The 21,975-nt window shown below is 34.2% G+C and overlaps 1 protein-coding gene across 2 annotated transcripts in view; it reads right to left on the reverse strand.

Moving 5' to 3' along the window:
* Nucleotides 1–21,975, reverse strand: part of USH2A (usherin) — a 404,558-nt gene that overhangs the window by 280,348 nt on the left and 102,235 nt on the right. The window contains exons 16-21 of one of the 2 annotated variants that reach the window (XM_068675985.1): nucleotides 20,632–20,790; nucleotides 17,039–17,533; nucleotides 15,034–15,297; nucleotides 13,334–13,491; nucleotides 11,810–11,954; nucleotides 1,371–1,601 (exon numbers count right to left, since the gene is read on the reverse strand). In XM_068675985.1, coding sequence (XP_068532086.1) covers nucleotides 1,371–1,601; nucleotides 11,810–11,954; nucleotides 13,334–13,491; nucleotides 15,034–15,297; nucleotides 17,039–17,533; nucleotides 20,632–20,790 — 1,452 coding nt within the window. Of the gene's footprint in view, nucleotides 1–1,191; nucleotides 1,602–11,809; nucleotides 11,955–13,333; nucleotides 13,492–15,033; nucleotides 15,298–17,038; nucleotides 17,534–20,631; nucleotides 20,791–21,975 lie in introns of those variants that run through there. The other variant, XM_068675984.1, reaches the window with a different exon arrangement.

Raw genomic sequence — 21,975 nt, forward strand, 5'->3', positions numbered from 1 at the left:
ATGTCAGGAAAGCTGTTGAGTGATTTCATTGAGGAAGGAAGCCCATCAGTTGTTTCTACAGATTCCTGCACAGACACAGGTTCTGCAAGTCTAACTAACACATTATCTATCACTTGTTATTATTGCTTCTCTACGAATCAAGTAAGCACCTAACAAGAAAAAAAAAAAAAGTAAACAACAAACTAACATCAGATTCAATAGGTGATCATAGAGAGATGCAGAAGGTGATTTGTGTTTTATATAAAAACTGAATTTTCACACACAAACACACATGCAAGCAGCAAGATGTGTGCTCAAATATTCTTGCTGTGGTGACCCAGAAGACAAAGACACATGAGCTACCGAGTCCTCTTCAAACCTCTGGGCTTCTTTCAGGTGTCAACAATTCTGTGTGTTTTTTGCAGCCTTAACTCTTAACAAAAAAGACTCTCAGTACAAGGTTAAGTTGCGTCACTGTGTAGTGTGTCCTTTCCACCATCAGCATGCCATCTAACACTTGCTGTCACTCATACCTAGATTCTTTTTGGATTTTCCATTGCTGCTGTAAGTCTCATGAGTTGATGTATATATAGCTTCTACACACTTTTTTTTTCTTGTTTTTTTTTTTTTTTTATCTTCAGCTGATTTCTTCTTGTACTTTTAAAAGCTCATGTTCTATTCACACCGATGTAATATTTCACCGACAGACTTCTGTAACATCTCAAACATGCAACTAGGTTCACCTAGATATTTTCCCAAAACCTGTATTATCTATATCTTTGCTTTATCCTCAACATTAAGACATCAGCAAAATCTGAGAATCGCAGAATATAGGTGTGCTTAGATCTGAAAAACTCCCAGCTCCAGACTAAATACATAATCAAAAAGAGATGTGATAATACCCAGCATATTTCTGTCAGATTGGCAGCCTTTTTTCTCTCTTTGACAAAGCTATTAGAACAACACAAATGCTCTGAACATGGAAAAGAGCGCTTCCTGAATACTCATGCAATCTCAAGAATTCTTAAAAAGACATGGAAGAAAACATGCCATAGTACTCACAGCAAATTCATTGAAAAGTTTATATCCCAGAGGAATAAATAAAATCCATTTTATATTTACCACTAGGAAACGAGTCAAATATGCAGCAACATTCACCTTGTATGCCCAAAGCCAAGGGAAAAGAAATTCCACATTTCCAATACAGTTTTCCATAGGCTTTTTATGTGAGAATCAAAATAGGCCATACATGTATATCAGTAACAATCACATTACGCTCACAAATTAAAATCCACAGATTTTACCATGAAAATAATATGGAATATGATATTAAATGGTTAAACTGGTAGAGTGTAACTGGTATATTTTGCAAGTCATTTCAATTCATTTACCTGTAAAGTAAGTATTGGCAGGAAGAGTGGAACTAGCAAATCTGTAATATCCATTTCCTGGGAAACGGATTCCTTTTGTTACTTCTGCACTCATTGTAGCTAAAGATGAATCCATCCTTTCCACCTGGTAGATGGGAGAAGGCCCATTAAGTTCTTCAGGTTCACTCCAGGTTATCTTTACCATTGTGCTGTTTATTCCTTCAACATGAGGGGCAGCAAGTTTTCTTGGAGCTGTGCATTAAAAAAAATATTTAGGAATTACAGTGCATACTTGAGGAATTATTTATTATGCACAACAATTATAGCAGAACATCCCACTTCAGTTCCTGACCCTTTTAAGAGTAAACAGATATCCACAGAAGCCTTAGGAAAAAAGAGAAAAAAAGAAAGAAAAAAAAAAAAAAGACTAAACTTTATAGGAACTTACTCTCCACTTCACAAGAAATACTTTGTATATTTATTCAAGCTTTGGATAAATGTCTCTGGTATTACATCCAAATTAAAAAAAAATAAAAAATCCCATTCCCTTTTAGAATCTGAATCAACTTCACCATAAAAAGCACTTTTGTATTCCTTCCTTGATAAGTCTCTCATGCCATATTCAATTGTAACTTGTATGACTTTCAGTATTGGATTTGAATAAAAAAAAAAAAAAAAAGAAAAAGGAGAATCTGAATGGTTGATTAACTCTTACTACAACTCAGCAGTACAGTACATGACAACACAAGTCTTTTATCAGCAGATAAACTTATCCTAGTCAAAAGCAGAGCAGCTATCCATCCACAATACTGAAGGCCCACCAGGATGTTCCCTCATGGAACATGCACAACCTAATAAGATATCATACATTCAGAAAATTATGCAGTTCAAGAAAGTGCAAGTGCTCCCCTCTAACTTTCCTCCACCATCATTAGTACACAGTAAGACTCTAAACAAGATTGTTTCTGTGAATGTATCAACAAAAGATAGCTTTATCTTATTACAATGATCCTCCTACTGATAAGACCAATATGCTGACATTCCATTAAACATTCTGATAAGAGCTGGTCACTCTATAGATGTTTTATGAACAGATTTTTTTTTTTTTAATTTTTTTATTTTTTTAATACTGTACAGTAAGCCACTGGAGGGCAGCAAGACCTGTTTGGTTAATGGCACAATGGCCATACTGGTGGAAAAGGAATGGACAACCACTGAAACAGTAAAAGGCATCATCTGAAGAAGGAGTACAAGAGCACTTTACTGTTTATAGAACCTATACCATCTTATCTTGCTTTTTTCCTTCCCCTTCTCTCTGTGATAAAGAAAAGGATGCAACAACAGAAACTTCATCTGTACCCAGGAAGTGAAATACAATGACAACTTGTAAAAATTACTTGTTCCCATAATGACATAGTAACGAGCAATAAACGCCTCTCAAGAACAATAAAACCTGAATTAAAATATGGGTCTTTGAAATCTGACATTACTTCACAGCACAGCATTGTATATAGGATGAGTTCTTTAGAGAAAAAGAGATTGCTTCATTTACAATGAATTAATAACATCCTTTTAAACATTAGCACATTTTCAAGATCATTAACATATTTTTCATTTTTCCTGTTTGCCTGTAGCATGTTGCTACCTTTTTTCTTTCTTTTCCCTCCCTTCCCCCCCAACTTGATAAATATTCTTCTTGGAGAAAGCAGGGAGTGGAGGAACTGGGAAGCTGCCAATGACACTATGTGCTGTAAATTCCTGCTTAGGCATCATTTATGACTTCACAATCTAATTAGTATCTCATGCTATGTAGAAATTTACAATGTCAAAATTGAAGTAATGCAGCGTGAGGTCATAAGCTTTCCTGCATAAGTAGGGCACAGCACTAATGAATTGTGGTATTAATGCACAAGTTTAAATAGAAAACATGGCTTAACAATCAAAACTTCACCTTTGGAGGGAACTGGCATACGTCAGCATTTTAAATGTGAACATAAGAGGTTGAGCCCTCCAGTTCAGCTTACTGATGGTAAAACGGAAATGATAAAATTCATTATTTCTAAAATGCATACAGCTAACACTCATGACAATAACTATATCTTCCTTTAAAGTCTAGCATTAATAAACGGCAGTTACTTGGACCATAATTATGGCATCTCTGGTACCCAAACCTGAAGCTTTTATAGGGCTTATGCAATTAACTACTTAAATGCATCGTAACACTTGCTTCTCTGACAGGGAAGTATTGATTATTTAATCATTTTCAAGTCTCCTCTAGCACAAATAAATGTACTACAGTTACAGTTAATGCACTGTGTACACGCATTAAACACTGGCATGACACAATTTATTATTTTGTGATATATGGAACGGAAACCTACGCTTTTACAAAGTAACATCCCTGCTATAACATCAGTATTTAAACTACAGCCTCATTAATGTTTGAGAATTCTTGTGCATCAAGACACTGGAATACTACACATAATACGTTACATAAGTTCAAAAAGAAAAACACCAAAAAAAAACCCACAAACTCTTCACAGAAATAGACAGCGCTGAAAATAAATCCTAGCACTAGCCCAGCATAGTACTATATGCTGAAATTAAAAATACTCAAGACTAAAAGATACACTATATATTTTCCTAAAGGTGTCACTGTGGTACCTGTAGCTACTTTCTGAAAGATGAATCGACTATAATTTTACCTATTCAATTTTTTTTAGTCACGTTCTGTTAAGACACATCTGTCAAAATAATGAGCGCAATACATTTTGGTGGATTCAAAGTCACATTTTGTATATTTTAATTATGTAGTTTTAATGTCTTGCTATATAATACATATTTAATATATTATAAAGCTAAAACAGTATTTAAAAGCCTATGATTGCTGCATGCCATTGTGTAGCAGAGGGCACAAAAAGACCAATAAAGACAGATGGTCTATACAGCTCACGTTGAAGTCATATATCTAAATATAGATGTTGCTACACAGGTCATTACAAATAAGCCTTTCCCATGTGTGCATGCACACACATGTACACAAAAACGAAGTTGGTAAGTAAAGAGCAGTTAATTCTGATTTGTTTGAAATAATATCATTTTAGTTTTAGACTCCAAGACAGATGCCAGCATTTCTCTCTGAACAGATGGTAATTCCATCTAATAGTGCATCTCTGTATTAGTAAGGTCTGTTGTGTATACAAACAGTAATAAACACTAGGTAAGGATCAAAATAAATTTTAATTGTTGACATTAAATTCTGGCAGCTGCGGTTCTAAGGATACAATACTCCTTTCTCAAGTCTGTCAGGTTTACTAATACAACTGCTAAAGCTTTTCCATACTCTGCCAGATTCTTGTCCCAGAAATAACGTATTTACCATGTGGATAAATTTAACAGGCTTACATGTGTTTGAATAAGTACTACTCAGAATACTGTAGGTAGATATTTGTGTACCTTTCTACAGAAGTCTTCAATCATCTATTCTGAACAGCTCAGAAAGGTAATGGCAACAAAAAGTATGCAATTTTTAATTAGTGTTCATTTGAATTCAAAATGCATACATACAAATTAAAACAGTAAGCAAATTTGAGGGCAAAACCAAGAAAGTCTGTTTTTTTCATCTTGGAGATTTCCTTGTAAATAAAATTAAATACCTAGCTAGTGGTCATCCATTTCATTTTTTCTACAAGTTCAGAGGACCCTGAGATTGCCGTAGCATTTCTGCAATGACTTTTTCCCCACACACACACTTCAGAATAGCACCGGTCATTTCAATAGTAAAGGAGTTAAGAAATAATCCATATGTATCCTGACAATATTTTATTTTATTAGAAAAGTAATTAGAGTCTTTGAGTCTATCTTGAACTCTTCACACAAGAAAGAAAGAAAGAAAGAAAGAAAGAAAGAAAGAAAGAAAGAAAGAAAGAAAGAAAGAAAGTAAAGAAGTGAAAAAAAAAAACCCACCCCTAATGGGATTCAGAAGAAAGTTTAATAACACAAATATGCTACACTCATATTTCTTTAAAAATAGATGTAATACACAATATTTTTTAAAAATCATGAAAAATATATTGCTTCCACCATATGGGACAACCAACGACTCACCAACCGATTTAAGATGCAGCATATTGAGCTGACCATATGTTACAGTGCTGTTGAATGGCTGAGTGATTCATGCCCGTCACATTCTAGTATATCAATTAAAGCTCCTTGAAGTCTGCATGATTTGTGTCTCTGTTATTAAACCCTGCTAATTCATCCCACTTACACATCTGTTATAAATCTCTAGGAGTGCTGCATGATTCATGGCAATCTGTGAGCATGGTACAGCAAATTCTTCTCCTTGTAATTAACAGTAAATTGTTTTACTGCCATGCAATGAATTTTTCAGTTATATTGCAAATGAACTCCTAAATGCACGGTTCTTTCCTAAGAACTGACTTATATCATTAGGCAATTAAAAAGTATTGCTTTGAACCAAAAGCTTTTAATCAAGAGAAGTACAACTTAAACATAGCTTAAAAACCTCACAAATTCAACACAGAGGGAAAAGAACAAACTAAGCTATTTATGAAGCATAATGTGTGTTTAGTAGGAGAGAAGAAACAAATAACTTTCCAGTCCCTGCTATTTTCCTGAAACTTGAAGAGCAATTTAACTGCAGCTTGAACACTTGGCAAGACAATTTTGAGCAGATACTGTTTATCTCAGAAGTTACCTAAGTCATCTGTTATTACCAAATTTCTCAGATTACTTTACACTTTTCTAATTGTAAAACAGTGCCTTTATTCTTGAAATAAATAATTGGATAATTAGCCAAGTTGAATCATCAGAGGATTCCAATGCTGTTCAAGTGTTCTTGTCAAAGATGAAGCAAATTCATTTCAGCTTTGCCTCTGCAGCTTTCTGAAGAGGCTTTGATTTTTTTCTTTCCTGCTACATTCTTGGCAGCAGCTTCAAATTCATGAGTCCATACATCAAGTCAGTAGTTTAACAACAAATGAAATTAAATTCAAAGAAGGGAAACTAATTGAAGGACAGCAACAAAAGTGTTTGGTAATGTGCTTTTTAATATGGCATGCCACATTTGCATGATAATTTTTCCTTTTTAGCATGGAGCAGAAAGTGACTAGCTTAATGAGGGATTATTCAAGACAGGAATGAACAAAATGCATTCATAACTAAGAACAAAGATTGTATTATGAAACGGAAACAGGCAACTGCCGAGAAGTAACTGGATGATTGGTTTATGCATTATGAATAAAAAGGTAGAAAAATATTTATATTAGTATTCACTAATGACTATATATACAAGATTGTTGTAATTAAAATTATAAATTAACATATTAAGACTGCTTGTTTAATCACTTTGGGTCCTAGTCACAATGACGAGACTTATGTACATGCATGCAAAACAATCTGTGTTTTCAGGCCAGCAGCAAATGGCCCTCATATTCCTGTTCTGCAACAAAGGAAAATATACATTACTAATTACCTGTTTAATGGGTATTTGTGATTTTAAAATTGAGGCATAGCATTTTGTAGAAAAACAGTCTGTGACAGGCATAAACAAATGCTGTATTGCCATGTCAAATGGGTTGAGGCTTTTGAAAAGGGCTTGCTCTGGACCTTATTCGTGAAAGGAAAAAATGGACAAATTACTCAAATTAAAGGGTAATCAAAAAGAAAATGACATCAAGGAGTGTAAGACAGCCCAGAAAGCCCATCAGCATCATTACCCCAGCAAACCCAGAGGCAACTCCAAAGACACCAATACAACTGCTTGAGAAGTCTGCCAAGAAGCCAGATGCAGCTGGTGCTGGAAGAATATCTTCTACAAATTAGCTTCTGAACCCTGTAATTGCCATCAAAAGCAAAGGATCACTAATACAATGTGCTGGGGTAACTGGTAGCAATCACAAAGCCATACTTTGGTGTCTCTTAAAAAAAAAAAAAAAAAGGCTTTTAAAATGAAGTTGAAAAAAAAAACACAACTGAAGACTGAAGAAGGGCAAAGGAAAGACGAACTTAATTACAAGAAATAAGCTCAGTCACACAGTGGTTAATGAAACATAGCTGTATAGATTGTTTAAGGCACACTTTGACTGATACTGAGAAGGGTAGGATAAGCAATTCTACTAGTCCAAGCAATCACATGGCTAATTCCATCCTGTTGAAACAGCATAAATTGGTGGGAATAAAAAAGTGTTCCTCTGCCTGACTGAAAAATTTAGAAAATATGCATCTTTTGTGTTGGTAGATGCTGCAAAATCTAATGCATGTAATTAATAGCTTAACACAAACACATTGTCAAAAAAAATCATTTTTAAGCAACCAGGTCTTCTACTAGTACTAGCTGGTGAAGTTCTATTGATTTCAAGGTACCAGCTCAGAATCTTATATGAGATAAAAGCAGAGAGCAAAAAGTGCTTTTGAAAATAAAAGGATACCCTAGGACCTGATAAGAACAGGCTGAATGCCATTCTCAAAAATAAACAGGAATATGAACTAAGAACTTGGTGAAAAGAACAAAGTAAAATTTGTCTCTAGGTGTTAAGATGAAAAATGTATAATTGCAGTATAGTACTGATTTCAGTTACATATACGTAGTTTGACATGACATTCTCATGGTAGCAAATACAAAAATGAAGCTCAAATCAGATTCCAAATTTACCAACACAGTATTAGAAATAGCCTCTTTCTTATCTATCAGCTAAGGCTTTGAATAGTATCTGCAAAATGCTGCAGTACATAAAGAGTATTTAAAATAACACAAGAACTGTGGAATTTGAATCCTCTTAATTTAACACTTAAAAGACTGATCAAGAAAATACAAGTATGATTTAAAAGCCAACTATTTGTGTATTCATGCTTATACCAAAAAAGAGGTTCTCTTTCTGTCCAGTCACCCTCTCTTTGAGTAACAAGGACAGGTTAATTATTTTCTTCCATTATCTTGACATACTTGCTTTGATCTTTCATCCGAATACTGCACTACCATGCAACACTGACCTTCCAACACTCTTTACCATCTTGGGAGCTTGTCATGAATCAGGCATACCCATGCAAGTTCTTTTATTCATCACACTTCATTTCCATTCCTTTTCCTGATTTCATATGCATTTGTGACATCTTCCACTCAGCTTTATTATAAAATAATTTGTTTCTTATGAATTCTATTTTGTTTGCTTATTCTCTCCCTCTCCTCAGACTCTTCAGATTCAAATGTCATCTTTTACCATCTTTTACAAATACCGTGTGTGCACATATTGGTGAGGAGATTTTTTTGTCAGTCTGACAGACACAGGGACATATTGCTGATATTAGGTTTCTTTCATCCTCCTCCTGCAAAGCTACTCATGAGATATACCTGGTACAGACACCCATATTGAACCAGATTAGAAGGTTCTTGCTAAAATAATCCAGAATCAAACATAACCAATTTTACTCAAAAAGACTTTTCACTGAAAAATCAGCATACTTTTGCTGATGCTTCTGCTCTCTTCAGTCTTAGCCCTACATTCTACTCCAGACTGCAGAAGTCTCTTTTGTCTTCTACATCCTCTCTCAAAACCTCTAGAAACAAAAATGCTGAGCAAAAGTAATGATTTAATGCCATTGCTTCTGCCATCATTTTTATCCTGTGCTATGCCATATAAAAAGCATGTTGCCAGAGAAAAAGAAGATTTTGAAGGCTGTCTTTTTGCATAGCTAGTCTTCAAATTAACCTAATGGATATGAACAAGGCTTAAGAAGTACTTGAAACTTCTAGGCAATGGCAGTTCTAAAAGCAAGTCCCATGCTAATATACCTCATCTGGACATGCCAGAATTACAGCCATCAAGGCACCCAGTGATATAAATGCTCCATATGATAAATCAGAATACTCCACACATGGAAGGGTCAAAGATGGTTTTCCATTCTCCTCCTCAACCATCAGAGAAAAATTAGTATAATTTAATATAACCTCTAGCCCAACTTGGAATACAATTCAAAGCTCCTGGATTGTTAAGGTGCGAGGGGACCATTATGCTGGAGCACATTTCAATCAAGACTTCCTCCAAAAGCTCCCTGTGCCAGGGCATGGAGGGGGAGTGGCGCACAGCCAGGGAGACTGTCTCTGTGCCAGGGAGACATTCCTTCACGAAACAGAGCTCCTCAACAGTCCTAGAAAGGCAATTTTAATTTCATTTTGCATCATTTAGTGACACAAAAGGATATTAATGGACCAAGATTTGGTCATCTATTTTTACAAATGATGGGACTGGCTTCTCCTAACTTTGTTCCAAGTCTGAACGTGCTTTGATCTACAGTCATCACGTAAGTAGTGTCTCTTAAATTTTCTGTGAAAACACAGTTTCACTATGCTTCCCAAAATGGACACAAAACCTGAAGATTATTAACTAATTTTTAACTAATTTTTAACTAATTAACTAATTTTCTCCAGAAATGAAAAACTCAAATGATGAAAGATAAAATGACATGTACAATTTAAGTGTTTTATTCTTTAATTTGATAAAATTTAAGACATTCCTTTAACATGCTTTAAAAAGACAAAAGGAACCCACTACAAGACTCTGCTTTCAAGGCCTACAAAGGTAAGCAAGAAAAGACTATGCTGCAAAATAGCTAATAATTTAGGATGTGTTTGTTATTCTATTCTGTATTCTCCTGTCTTCTTTAATGTGGTAGGTCTCTAAACATTAACACAACCAGGGAGTAGATAGTCATAAACAAGCTGTCAAGCATAACTAAGCTATTGTTTCTGATTCTCTTAACAAATGTATAAATGCAAAGTTGGATCATTTGTAGTAATAAGGTGTGCCATTTAGGTCACATTTGTTTCCATGGTTATCAGCACAGACTGGAACTCCGTTCCTTGCATGGCTATGTACAATGGATAAAGTCATACTCATACAAGTACAAGACTCTGTAGATGGCCAGCTTGAAACTTTATGAGGCTGCAGTATGAAGAAACAAATTTTGGCACCAGCAATTCAGGAAGAGAGAAGAGAGACAGAGTGATCTTCACCCACAAAAACACAAAGAAAAATTGTGAATCAAGGAGCATGTCAAGAGGTATTTCCTCTTGAGAACAAAAGGAAAGGCAATTAAATAAATGGATCAACAACACAGGGCATACTAGAGGTGTTATCTCAATAGCTTAAATTCCACTTCAGTTCATGTATATAAACCTAGCTATTTACTGGCTCTGGGTAACTCCTTATTCCCTATCTGGAAGCTCCTATATCTCTTCACTGATTATGCAGAGGAGCTTTGATGGAATTCAGGCAACTCAAACACAGCCCAGGGAGCAAATGAAAACATTCTGCACATCAGAAATTTTCAGATTTTTTTTTCCCCCTATGGGAGACCAAATTACATAAGAGAGGTAATTTCAAAATCATCATCACAACATCCATATGACAACAATACTAATTACTAAGTGAAAATGATAATATTGTGAAAGTAATGAATCTGTTTTAAATGGCTATACAAAAGAAAACCACAATATTAAGTAGTCTGCAGGTATGTCACATACCATGCATTTTGAGCTCATAGTAGTAAAGATCAATACTAAATACTTCATTGCATGAAAAGACTCGTGAAGCTGATTTTCATAACAATTTCTGTCTCAAAACCCTCTTGATCCTTGGATGTCTAAGAAGTGATTTCATACCAGTCTTTTCTTCAAAGTAAATGCAGGCTTCTTCCATCCCTGTTCTATATCAATGCTTATTTTATTCTAAATTTGTAGAAAGTTAGTATCTTTGAAATCCTTGACATGTGGTTGAAATTAGCTCAAAGTGAAAATTTATTAAGGTGTACAGACACAAATATGCATCTTCTTAATTACCATTTTCTTAGGGAAGTTTAAGCATACATATCTACAAAATATCTTAAATCTCAGGTGTTAAATAAGCATTGTCAAGAGAACAGATGCAAAGCATGGATCTCACCTCCAATTTAGACACACAAATATACTATTTACCTATGTTAGTCATGCATAAAAACCGTGCAACTCTCCCTTCGGGGGTTAAGCAAGGCATTACATAGTACTTACACTTTGCATGCTCTGTTATGTAAATGTGACACACACTATAAAAATGAACAATAAATGAACAACTTAGCATCATAAATGAAGGAATGGGCTCTGCAACACTTATGTACAGTTACAGCTTAAATAAATGTGAACAAATATATAGAGACATCCATAACTTGCAACTGAGAGAGCAGAACATGCATCCTGTTGCCATAATGTAATAATGTAACTTAAATGTTCACTGAAAATGTTTTGTTTTTAGTCTGTCAAGATAAACAAATAATAATTAAGCAAGTCACATTGTATTAATACAACACCTACCCCTGTCACTGTGCATCAAACTATGATCGTCTTAATGGCATTCATTAGTAAACTGTGTATTAGCTTTGCACTTCAATACAGATTGTTTCCTTACCAGCTGCCAAGGTTTGCCCCATTCCTGGATCACTGGTAATACAACCAATTTGATTGCAGAGAGTAATAGTAAAGTTGTACGTCCTGTAAGGTTTTAACCCTGTTGCTACATAGGAAAGCTCGTAAGCCTCAGCTATATGCAAAACCTGCAAAGCAAACACATTGGAATATAAAAGTTTGTTAATAATATTTTCCTTCCTATTAATCAGTGACATATTCACTAATAAGAAACTTGTCTCTGAATTTGCAGATTCCTTCATTTAGATGTGGAAAAGCTTGCAAGGACCAATTGAGGGAGAGGATTATTTTGGAGAATCTCAGCAAGCTAGGATTTAAATGATAATACTTCCCATCACACTGTTTTATGAGGTAATAAGCCTGTTCCTGAGTGGATAAATGAGGAAACAAAGTTATTGCCTCATAAAACTGTGTGGTGGTGCAGTTATCACTACTAACTGTGCAGCTACAACCCAGATGACAAGGATGACACTATTAAGTGGTGAAATCTGATCACCACTGAATGAATGACGTGATTAGGAGACATTAGAAGGAATGGGAATAACTAACACCTACAGACATTTGAATTTGTTTCATGTTAATGTTATTTCAAGCTATCAGTTAGAGGGGAAGATGTTATCTTTTCTATAACTTCTTTATCAGATGGTTATTTAAATGAAAAATCTTACAAGCCTGTGACCAGAAGCAATTCACAAATATATATTGTTACAACAGCTACAGGAGGTAGGTAATTAGTGTTATTCCCATTATATAGACAAACAAGTTGAGGCCCATCTGTGGCCTGAAAACCAAAATTCAATGGTGAAGTGCGAAATACAGCATCAGAGCACCAGATCCACTCCTACACTCTCATTATATATGGTATCTCTTTGCCCATTCTTAAGGTTTTAGATTACTATTACTACCATGTAATAGTAACAAATATGGTATTACTCCATTATTATACTATTATTCTGTATTATTATATATTCCAAAAACCATGGTATTTGTTTGCCAAACCCAGTCATTCAAAAATTGCAACTGTATTTAAAAATCATGTTTAGATATTATAAAGTATTTTTTCTGCTATTTTAGGTTTCCCCAATCCAAAGACTTGTCCGTTATCCAGGAGTCCAGACAATTATCTTTTTAACGTAGGTATAAATTCCTCCAGACACCATGACTTTAAGCATATCAGCAAACATAACAATAATTATGTTTGCTGCACCATGCAAACCATGCAGACCATGCAAAGATCAAGGCAATTTAAAACGTTGTTGATGAATCTGATTCCTCCTTATTTTGAATCTTCCCCACCACTGAAAAAAAGTCATCTCTGGAATAAAACTTTTAGATTTAAAGTAATGTATAAACATTACAGAACAGTCAAGATGAAGTGATGAGTGAAAAACTTACATCAGGAGATATATAGAAAATCAGTCAAATAATTCACAAACATCAAGAAGGACATCAGACTTTATCAGTTTTCCTATTACAATTTAGGAAAAATTTATCGTAAAAATACTACCTGGGAAAATGGTGGCAAGAACCTTTGTTCAGTCATCAAACTGATGCTGTATCCTATCACTTCTCCTCTTGATATATTATCTTCAGGTTTTTCCCACGACACATTGAGGGAATATGGTGAAAGTGGGAATACTGAAGGAGCTGGCATGAACACTGGGGCTGAAATCAAATTAATATAAAAACATATATAAAATTACACAAATTATAATGCCACATTTCACACAGTATTTGTAAAAAACATTTTCAGGCAGTCTTTTCCAATTCGATTCTTTTTTAACTATGTTTTCGAGCCTAACTGGAATTTGCTTGTTATTTTGATAGTGCATAAAAAGTACATCATTCTCTTGTTTTCTACTCTGTCCATGAATGCAGAACAAAACTCTGCCCATGTCTTAAAAGAAATCCTAATTGACAATAAAGCCTTTAACTCTGCAGCAGGTAGAAAATACATACAAATGAAAAACTCTTGAAGAAAAACTTCATGCAACCTGGGAAAAAACTGATAAAAGCAAAAAGTGTTCAATACTTCAGCATCTTAAAAGCAATTTTGTTTGCTAGGCCAGTTTGAAATTAACATGTCTCTCACTTCTAACAAAACCGTTCCCTTGTCTTCCATAGCTAAATCTGTAAAAGGATTGTTTGCACCACAGTTAAATCCCCACCTGATTACTCTGTAATAATAGGATACCAACTCACAGCACTTCTGTTATGTACAACCACACTAATGGACCTCTTTCCAAATACAATTTAACACTTTTATAGCATACAGTATTTAAGAACAGATAAGCACAAAGACTCATTTTTGTGAAAAAAGGGAATTATTTTAACCAGCAGTTTTTTAGGCTCAAGCCATGACTTTCAAGCTTTTGGCAAACAAAAGCATCAGTGATGTAACTGAAATGTTTAATTGCAGAACAGAGGCTGTATCAGACTAAAAAACATACTCTTCTGGTGTAAGCATTGAAATAAGTACCTGTTATTTCAGAATAATATGTCAAATGGAAAGCTTTTTTGAAAATTTGATCAGTGAGGTCATAAGAGTTGTTGTGATTTGATTCTTAAAATTTCTCAAAAAGAAATGGTTCGTAATATGATAGCTGGCCTGTATCAAACCACATGAAAAGTTTCAAATGCTATACTTCTAAAAAAAGTGACCATTTTGAGTTCTGGAAATAAATAAATAAAAATAAAAACCCACCACCTTTCTCAAACAAGGCTTCTTATCAAAGCCTCATTTCAGGAGAACTCACTTGAACCTCTTTCCTATACCTTCTTGAACAACATTCCTACTCATACCAACTCATATATAGACCACATATTTGTGATTAAACCGATTTTATTCATTTATTTTTTCTCCCTTTAAAGGGCACATAACTAACAACTGGGAAAACAGTAGAGAGTTCAAACACTTCTTGGTAGATTTTGCATTTTGTAATCTTGAAATTTTTAAGTGACAGACACATTTTCTTTAGCAATATGATATTATGTTGAAGAAAACATTTTGACTGAACCTGCTAGGTTATGAGATAAAATGACTTCTGTTTTATTTAGTAAAAACCAAGAATTTTTCCCTATTTGAATTACTACTGAACACATCTTAATAATAATAATAACAACAACAACAACAACAAAACTTTAAGAATATATTCTAATTCATTTTATCCTTCAGTTTTCAATGAACAAATTTAAACCACTATTTACCAGCCTCTGCTGTTCGTCCTGATACCCAATCTGAAGATGTACTACCTGCCATGTTTACTGCTAGCACATAAAATTCATATTTTGTGAATGGCTCAAGATCAGTGACTGTGGTACTGGTCTGCGGTGGAGCCAAAGCATTCTCATTAGCAGACTCCAGAACTGGTCGAGGGCTGAGCCATCCACTGCTTTGGAAAACACGAATTTCAGGAGTAAGAAAGTTCTCAAAGGATTTTCTCATGTAAAGTTCATATCTTATAATTATACCTAGAGGGAGAGGAAAAAAAAAAAAAATATATATATATATATATATATATATATATATATTGCATTTACGTTATTTCTGGAATACTACTAAATTACTAACACCAAAATAACATTACATTTAAAATCATAACAACTGATCTGTCAACATCATAGAAAATATAGCATAAGAAGTTTAATAACCTGTGTAGTTATCAACCAAATACTCGTTTTGCCATTTCTTGCATTACACTGTTTATTTTCACCTCCATACAATTTTGGGATTTGATAACAAATACCTGAACTAAAGGACATTTTCAAGTTTATTTATTTATTTATTTATTTTTACACAATGAATAGGGGACTTTTTTTTTTTTTGAGTGAGAATTAAATGCTAATAGTTCAGAAACAACTACAGGATAGTGTGTAGATACACAGATCTGTGTGTGAAAGAAAAAGGATTTTCCATCAGAGTAAACCTATTACACACATGGAAAGGTCTCAGCACTTTGGAAAAAATGGCTTCACCATTGCAGTATGAAGAGATACATGACCTAGGAATGATCACGGAAATGGTTTAGCTCCACAAACAGAGCGCAAGAGTGCTGCCTAGAGATTTCCAAAATAAAGGAGATGAGATATTGAAGAAAGGAGATAAAGTTAATTACCATATAATATATATATTTGGGGCTATAATCATGCATGGAAACAGAGATGCAGCTTAGGAGAAAAAACTTCTAAAGATAAACTTCTAAAAACTTCTTGTTTGTCATTTGCAAACTCCAGGAAATCTAACCAGAAATGAAATTTAAGAGGATTGCTTAAAACTTCCTGTTGTACTGGCATTACACACAGGTAATTGCTATGAAGGAAACCATGAGCAATATATGCTACACATTGATGCACAAGTATTGACAGCCATTTTCATGGCCTGTATTATAGGAACGGCACTTCTAAAAACTTAGAGACATTCTTCCTGTCTCACCTGGTAAAACCTAGCAAAAATGTTCATAGAGAATGCTAAGCCCCCAATACACACCTGCTCATTTTGGGAACGGAGAAATAGGCTCATTTTGTGAAGAGATAAACAGGTTTGGTTTAGAATGCACAAATATTAGTGCTTGTAAGTGCAAGATCACAAAGCTCAATGGCATGTATATCAAGAGATAAAGTGTTTACCAGTAAAATTTGTGGCATCACAAAAGTATCCTACAACAGCTGTGTTCTCAGATTCAAAAACCTAAAATATTATTAGGCAAGTTAGACCAGCAACTCTTGGCAATAGCGTAATCCCTAACAAAGTTACACTGGTAATAGAATTAGTTACAACACATGACAAATGGTTTTAAAAACAGATTTCTCTGTTAATTTTTAGATTCTTTTCATAACTATTGCCTGTTTATTTATGCTTTATGCAGCAATATCACACATCTGTCTGAACTAGCCTATTTGGCAAATTAGGAAAAAATTAATTTTACTGTAAATGTTTAATTATAAATGTGCTTTTTTGATGCAGCAGATGCCACTAAGGGCTAAATCCTGAATCTAAGGCCTAAATCCTGAACCCAGCACACCGGTGTTCTAGACTCCAAAATAACAAAACAGACTCCAAGACTACATTTAGTGGTGTCAGGCAAATTCAGATGATTCCTTACTTTATTCTCAGTTTATGTCCCACAGCTAAGGATATTCTAATCAAATTGGAGAAAAATACTGATTTTTCTTTGCAAAATTTTTGACTTGTGAAAATAAATATATGTCCTACCATTTGGTTTTGCAGGTGGCGACCATTCCACAGACAGTTCTGTAGAGCTGATGGTTTTTATAACCGGTGGGAGTAGGCCTTCTGGAGGAGCTTGTGCAGTAATTACTGTCACTGGCTGGCCCTTTAAGCAACCTCCAGAAGTACAAGCTTGCACAGAAAAAACATATTTTGTAAATGGCATGAGATTCCAAATAATTGCTGAAGTTTTTAAGCCTTCATATTGGCCACAAGGCTGAAGATCAACCAAGCCAGTACACGTCAAAATGTATTTCTCTATGGGCCCAGAGTCATTTGATGGGGCTGTCCAGTAAAGCAAAACAGAATGGTGACTAACAGGAAAGACTGGAGTTAAGTTCAAGTTTCCTGTAGGTGTCCCAGACTTTGTTCTGTATGTCACTGAGGCACTTCTAGTAGAACCATGAATGTTGCTGGCTTGGATGTAGTAGGAATAGAAGGTATATGGAGATAAGGTGGTATCAATGAAGGTCTGAATACCTAAAACAAATAGGTGAGAATAAAATTTTATCAGTCTAACACATTTTTAAAAAATCTTATTTTGTATACTTAAGGTCCTTCCAACAAGCTCAATATGTAAGATATTTATGCATGTTTGCACGCTCTTCTTGAGATCATCATGATCATTGTAACTTCTCAATTTTTATTATTTTTTTAAATCTCCCAATGTACATTGCCAACACCAGAGAAACAGATTTTCCACTGAATTCCTCCTAGTTCCTGCTTTCATCATGAACAAGATTAGTATAATTATCTTATTATTCATCCTTTGCTTGGAAATAGTGATTTCAAATGTAAATCAGCATCAGTATTAGTGGAGCTGATATAGAAAAAAATCCATGAAATTTTACACCTCTTTTTTTCATTTATTTCATTGAATAAGACCACATATTTGACCTCTCTATGCTTTCATGTCCTCACTTCTAAAACAGTGCTTAATAGTTCATTTGTAAAGCACTTGATCTTGGATGAAGAATGAAACAGAAGTGCAAATACTTATTAAAAAGGTCTGAAGCCTGTATTTACCTTCCTCACCTCTCACTTTCCATTATGTTAGATAGCTTTTTAGCAGCCATGACCACGAATACCTCTCAGGTATATCCTAGAAGCAGCTATGCATCTTAGCCTATGTCCAGCCATGTCACAATATGAATTTATATACAACTGATGTCATACATAGTTTTGGTTTAAGAAACACTGAACAGTATATTATATGCTACAGCATGGATACTCTCAAAACTTCTTCAAAGCAAATGGAGAGGACAGATCTATTTCTCAGTCCTCTCCGTAAATCTGCACAAGCAAGACAGCCCTAAGTACAACATAAAGACCACCACAGAATAATCTGTATTGCTAGATATTCAGTTTGTATTCATCGTAGTACAAAAGCAGCAGCAGCAGCAGCCCCAGTAATTGCTTAAAGCACATTAACTACACACATGATCACAAACTTGTCAATGGAGTTCAGCAGTAAAGGGACTGGGTACTCTCATCTTCTACTCTTTTAAACCCTGGTACTTTAGGCAAGGTTCCAAAATGGCTCTGCCAGCAGCAGTAGTGGCTTTTGCAATATCTGTGTGCATTACAAGACACTGGATTGAATTCAGCAAGTTTTTTCAATGCTGATGAACAATTGATAACTAGGTGGTAAGTTTTATTTTGATAGGAATATAGGCTAGATAAAAATAAACAAATTAAAAAATAAAAATAAAGCTAGAACCTGTGTGATTTGGAGTTAGAATCTTAAGTACCCTTGCTATTTTCCCCCCACATTTTAGAGCAAGTGTTTCATTTTAGCCTTAAGACAGAGTAGTATCTACTGTGCCTCTGGTTTCTGAGAGCAGTTAGCAGAACAGTGTTTTAATTAGGCATTTTACAATAGTATCAGCCAGATCTCCAGTACAATTTAGAGGATTATCCTTATTTTTTCCTTGGAAAGTTCAGTGTTTCTATAAAACTCTCATTTAGTTATAAAGTAATATTCATTATCCTGTCGCATTCACAGGATATATCATAAACATTCTAAATTCCATGATATACTGAGAAAAAAAGTAATAAACTATTTTTTCTTAAAATAAAACAAAGTTCTGATGGCATTAACAAAGTATTTTTGGCATTCAAAGGCCAGCAGATGATTTCACATCATTAATTAGAAATTAATTAAATTTTTAAAATTTATTTTTTAGAAAGCAATTAGATTTTTTGCCAGAAAGTGTCAAAAATGCCTTTTTAAACCAAATCTGTTTTCAGAAATTGAAAGTTTTATTAAGTAGAAACATTTTATTAAGTAGAAACAGTTTCATTATCCAGATAATGATATTCAGATTTTTTCACTCTATAAAGTATGTAAGTGGAGTCATGAAATAACATCCTTAATAATGCACTCTGAGTTTATTACATTACAGAGCACAAATTTAAGACAAGAAAACATATAATAGTGTCACTTTTGAAATAACAATATTTTTTACTAAATTTAGACTTGTAAAGCAAATAAGGGATTGGCATATTTTCTGTTTGCTTTATTTTTTCTTTTCTTTTCTTTTCTTTTTTTTTCTATTATTATAATTTTTCTTTCTCTCCTCTCAGTCAGTTAATCCCATGCACGGGTTGCATACCTTCCTTCACAGTACATACTACAGAGTATCCCATTCAAGCCTAAGCCAATTGATTACATGCAGTGATCAATTGTAACAAAGCAGAATGCACCAGAACATTAAAAAATAGTAATAGATAAACCTTATGAACCTTATTTCACTGTATAAGTCTTTCTCCCACACATACTGCAGGGTACATACCAACAATTAGAAAGTCTTAACTTCTGAAAAATACTGAAGCTCCTTTGGTATGAATATGCAGCAAAGAAGCTGCTAGAAGGGAAATCTAAGTTTAGGGGTATTAAACCATACCTATCCTTTTAAAAAACACTTGTGTACAGTATATATGTAAAATCAGAATCCAAATCTCCTTCTCTTTGATAAGAGGATCAATATTAGCACAAAACAGCCTTTCCATCTAGGACAGAGTGCAAAATCCTTGAGGACTGCCTTCTGAGGATCCCTTTGCAAGCCTCAACATCAAGAAAGTGGTGCTGCAAAAGGCAAACCAGGAACTACACTGATAGCTTAACAGAAGGTGCTAAAAGTTAGACCATAAAAAGCTTTCCTAATCTGTTAACAGTTTAAAACCAGGAGGATTAAAAAAAAAAAAAAAAAAAAAAAAAGAGTTTAAGCACTTTATGGTCTATTCCATTCACCCTAATTCTTTATCCAGGATTTTAGCAGTGTCTCTCTTGTAGCCTGTGTATTTTCGCAGGGAATGCTTTTAGTAAGGTGTTTTAGATTCAAAAGTAAAAAATTATCAGCCATTTTGTATGATTCACTTTACTGATTTTTGTCCAGGGTGTTAATTTCTTTCAAGAAACATTAATAACAGATCAACGACCCACTAAAGGAAGATAAAGTATTAAAAATCACAAAGGATGATAATGACAGGAGGCAGAAATAATTAAGAAAAAATATACAAATATATACACATTTGCACATACACAAAAACTTTGATGTCATCTTATAAATACTTACTATAGGGGTAATAGTCTTCTACTACATAAATTTCAGCCTCATCTCTATACAGTAGATAAGTAAGCCGGTTAGAATTTGGAGAGTCAGGAGAATTCCATGAAAGACTGATAACAGAGGAATTGAGAACTTCTCCTGTAGGAGGTGGTTGCTGTAACGGAGCTAAAACACATATAAATAAAAACAGAGTATATAATAATGAATGTAACCAATAATTACACAAATAAATAAAAGCATAAAGAAAAAGGTATTTTTTCTTCAAAGAAAAGCTGTATATAAACATACAATCACCCAGGCAAGACATTCATAAATGGAACTGATCCATCCAAACGCTCTCCAAGAAAGCTTGTTATCCAAGTACATCAAACAAATGTACACATTAAAACAACTGACAAATTAATTACTGCCCTTAATTCCTGCTCCCCAAAATTAAAGCAAATACACCACAATTTTCCAAACACGCTTTTTTCTGCTTTTTTTTCTTTTTTTTTTTTTTTTTTTGGCCAAATATATTTCAAGACTACTATAAAAAGGGAACGTATTTATCTGGTTGCGTTACTGAAGTCTATAGTTCAATTATAATTTTTTTTTTTTTCCAGAGGATTCATTCAATTTTAGCATAGGCCTGGCATAAACTTCCTCTAATAGAACAGAAATGGAAAGTCTAACTAACTACACATTTTACTGAAGTGTTACAATATGCCTATCTAATTAACTGACATAAAACAAAGGGGCAGATTGTGAAGGCAATTATTTATTTAGGCAATTTACTTCTATTTGTTTCCAATAAAATTATAAATCAATGAGAGCGAGGCATCTTAACATTTTAAGAAATAGGCTCGAAATTCTTATTTACCAAAATATTACTCTGCTATTGCCTCCATTAACTTCAGAAAAAATGTTACTTAATTGCACTACTATCTGTAAAGACATAAACAAGCCTGAAGTTCACTGGCCAAAAGTCTCACACTATTAGAAAGATGGTCAAAGTTTCCTCCATGTCCCTTTTATAATTCAAATATATGATCATGGTTCTTTGTAAGATATGGCTATCACTCAGAAAAAAAATGTACATTCATAGACGCATATGTATCCATAGATATATGTGCACATAAATACATTTATGTTATTTAACTCAGAGCATGAGTTCATATCCTGCTGTGAGATCCCCACTCGCTGTGTTATATGTGACAGCATTACTCTCTGACCCTCCCTATACTATGCATTAGCACTGAACAACTCTGGTCTCCTTTGGCAGCTAGTAATTTCTATAGGTTGACTCAAAGTCAGACTGTGCAATTTCCCTACCCTCTTTGCCAAGGGAGGGAAAAACAAGGGATCTACAGG

Source organism: Anas acuta, chromosome 3, assembly GCF_963932015.1.
Source record: "Anas acuta chromosome 3, bAnaAcu1.1, whole genome shotgun sequence".
Taxonomy (NCBI): Eukaryota; Metazoa; Chordata; class Aves; order Anseriformes; family Anatidae; genus Anas; species Anas acuta.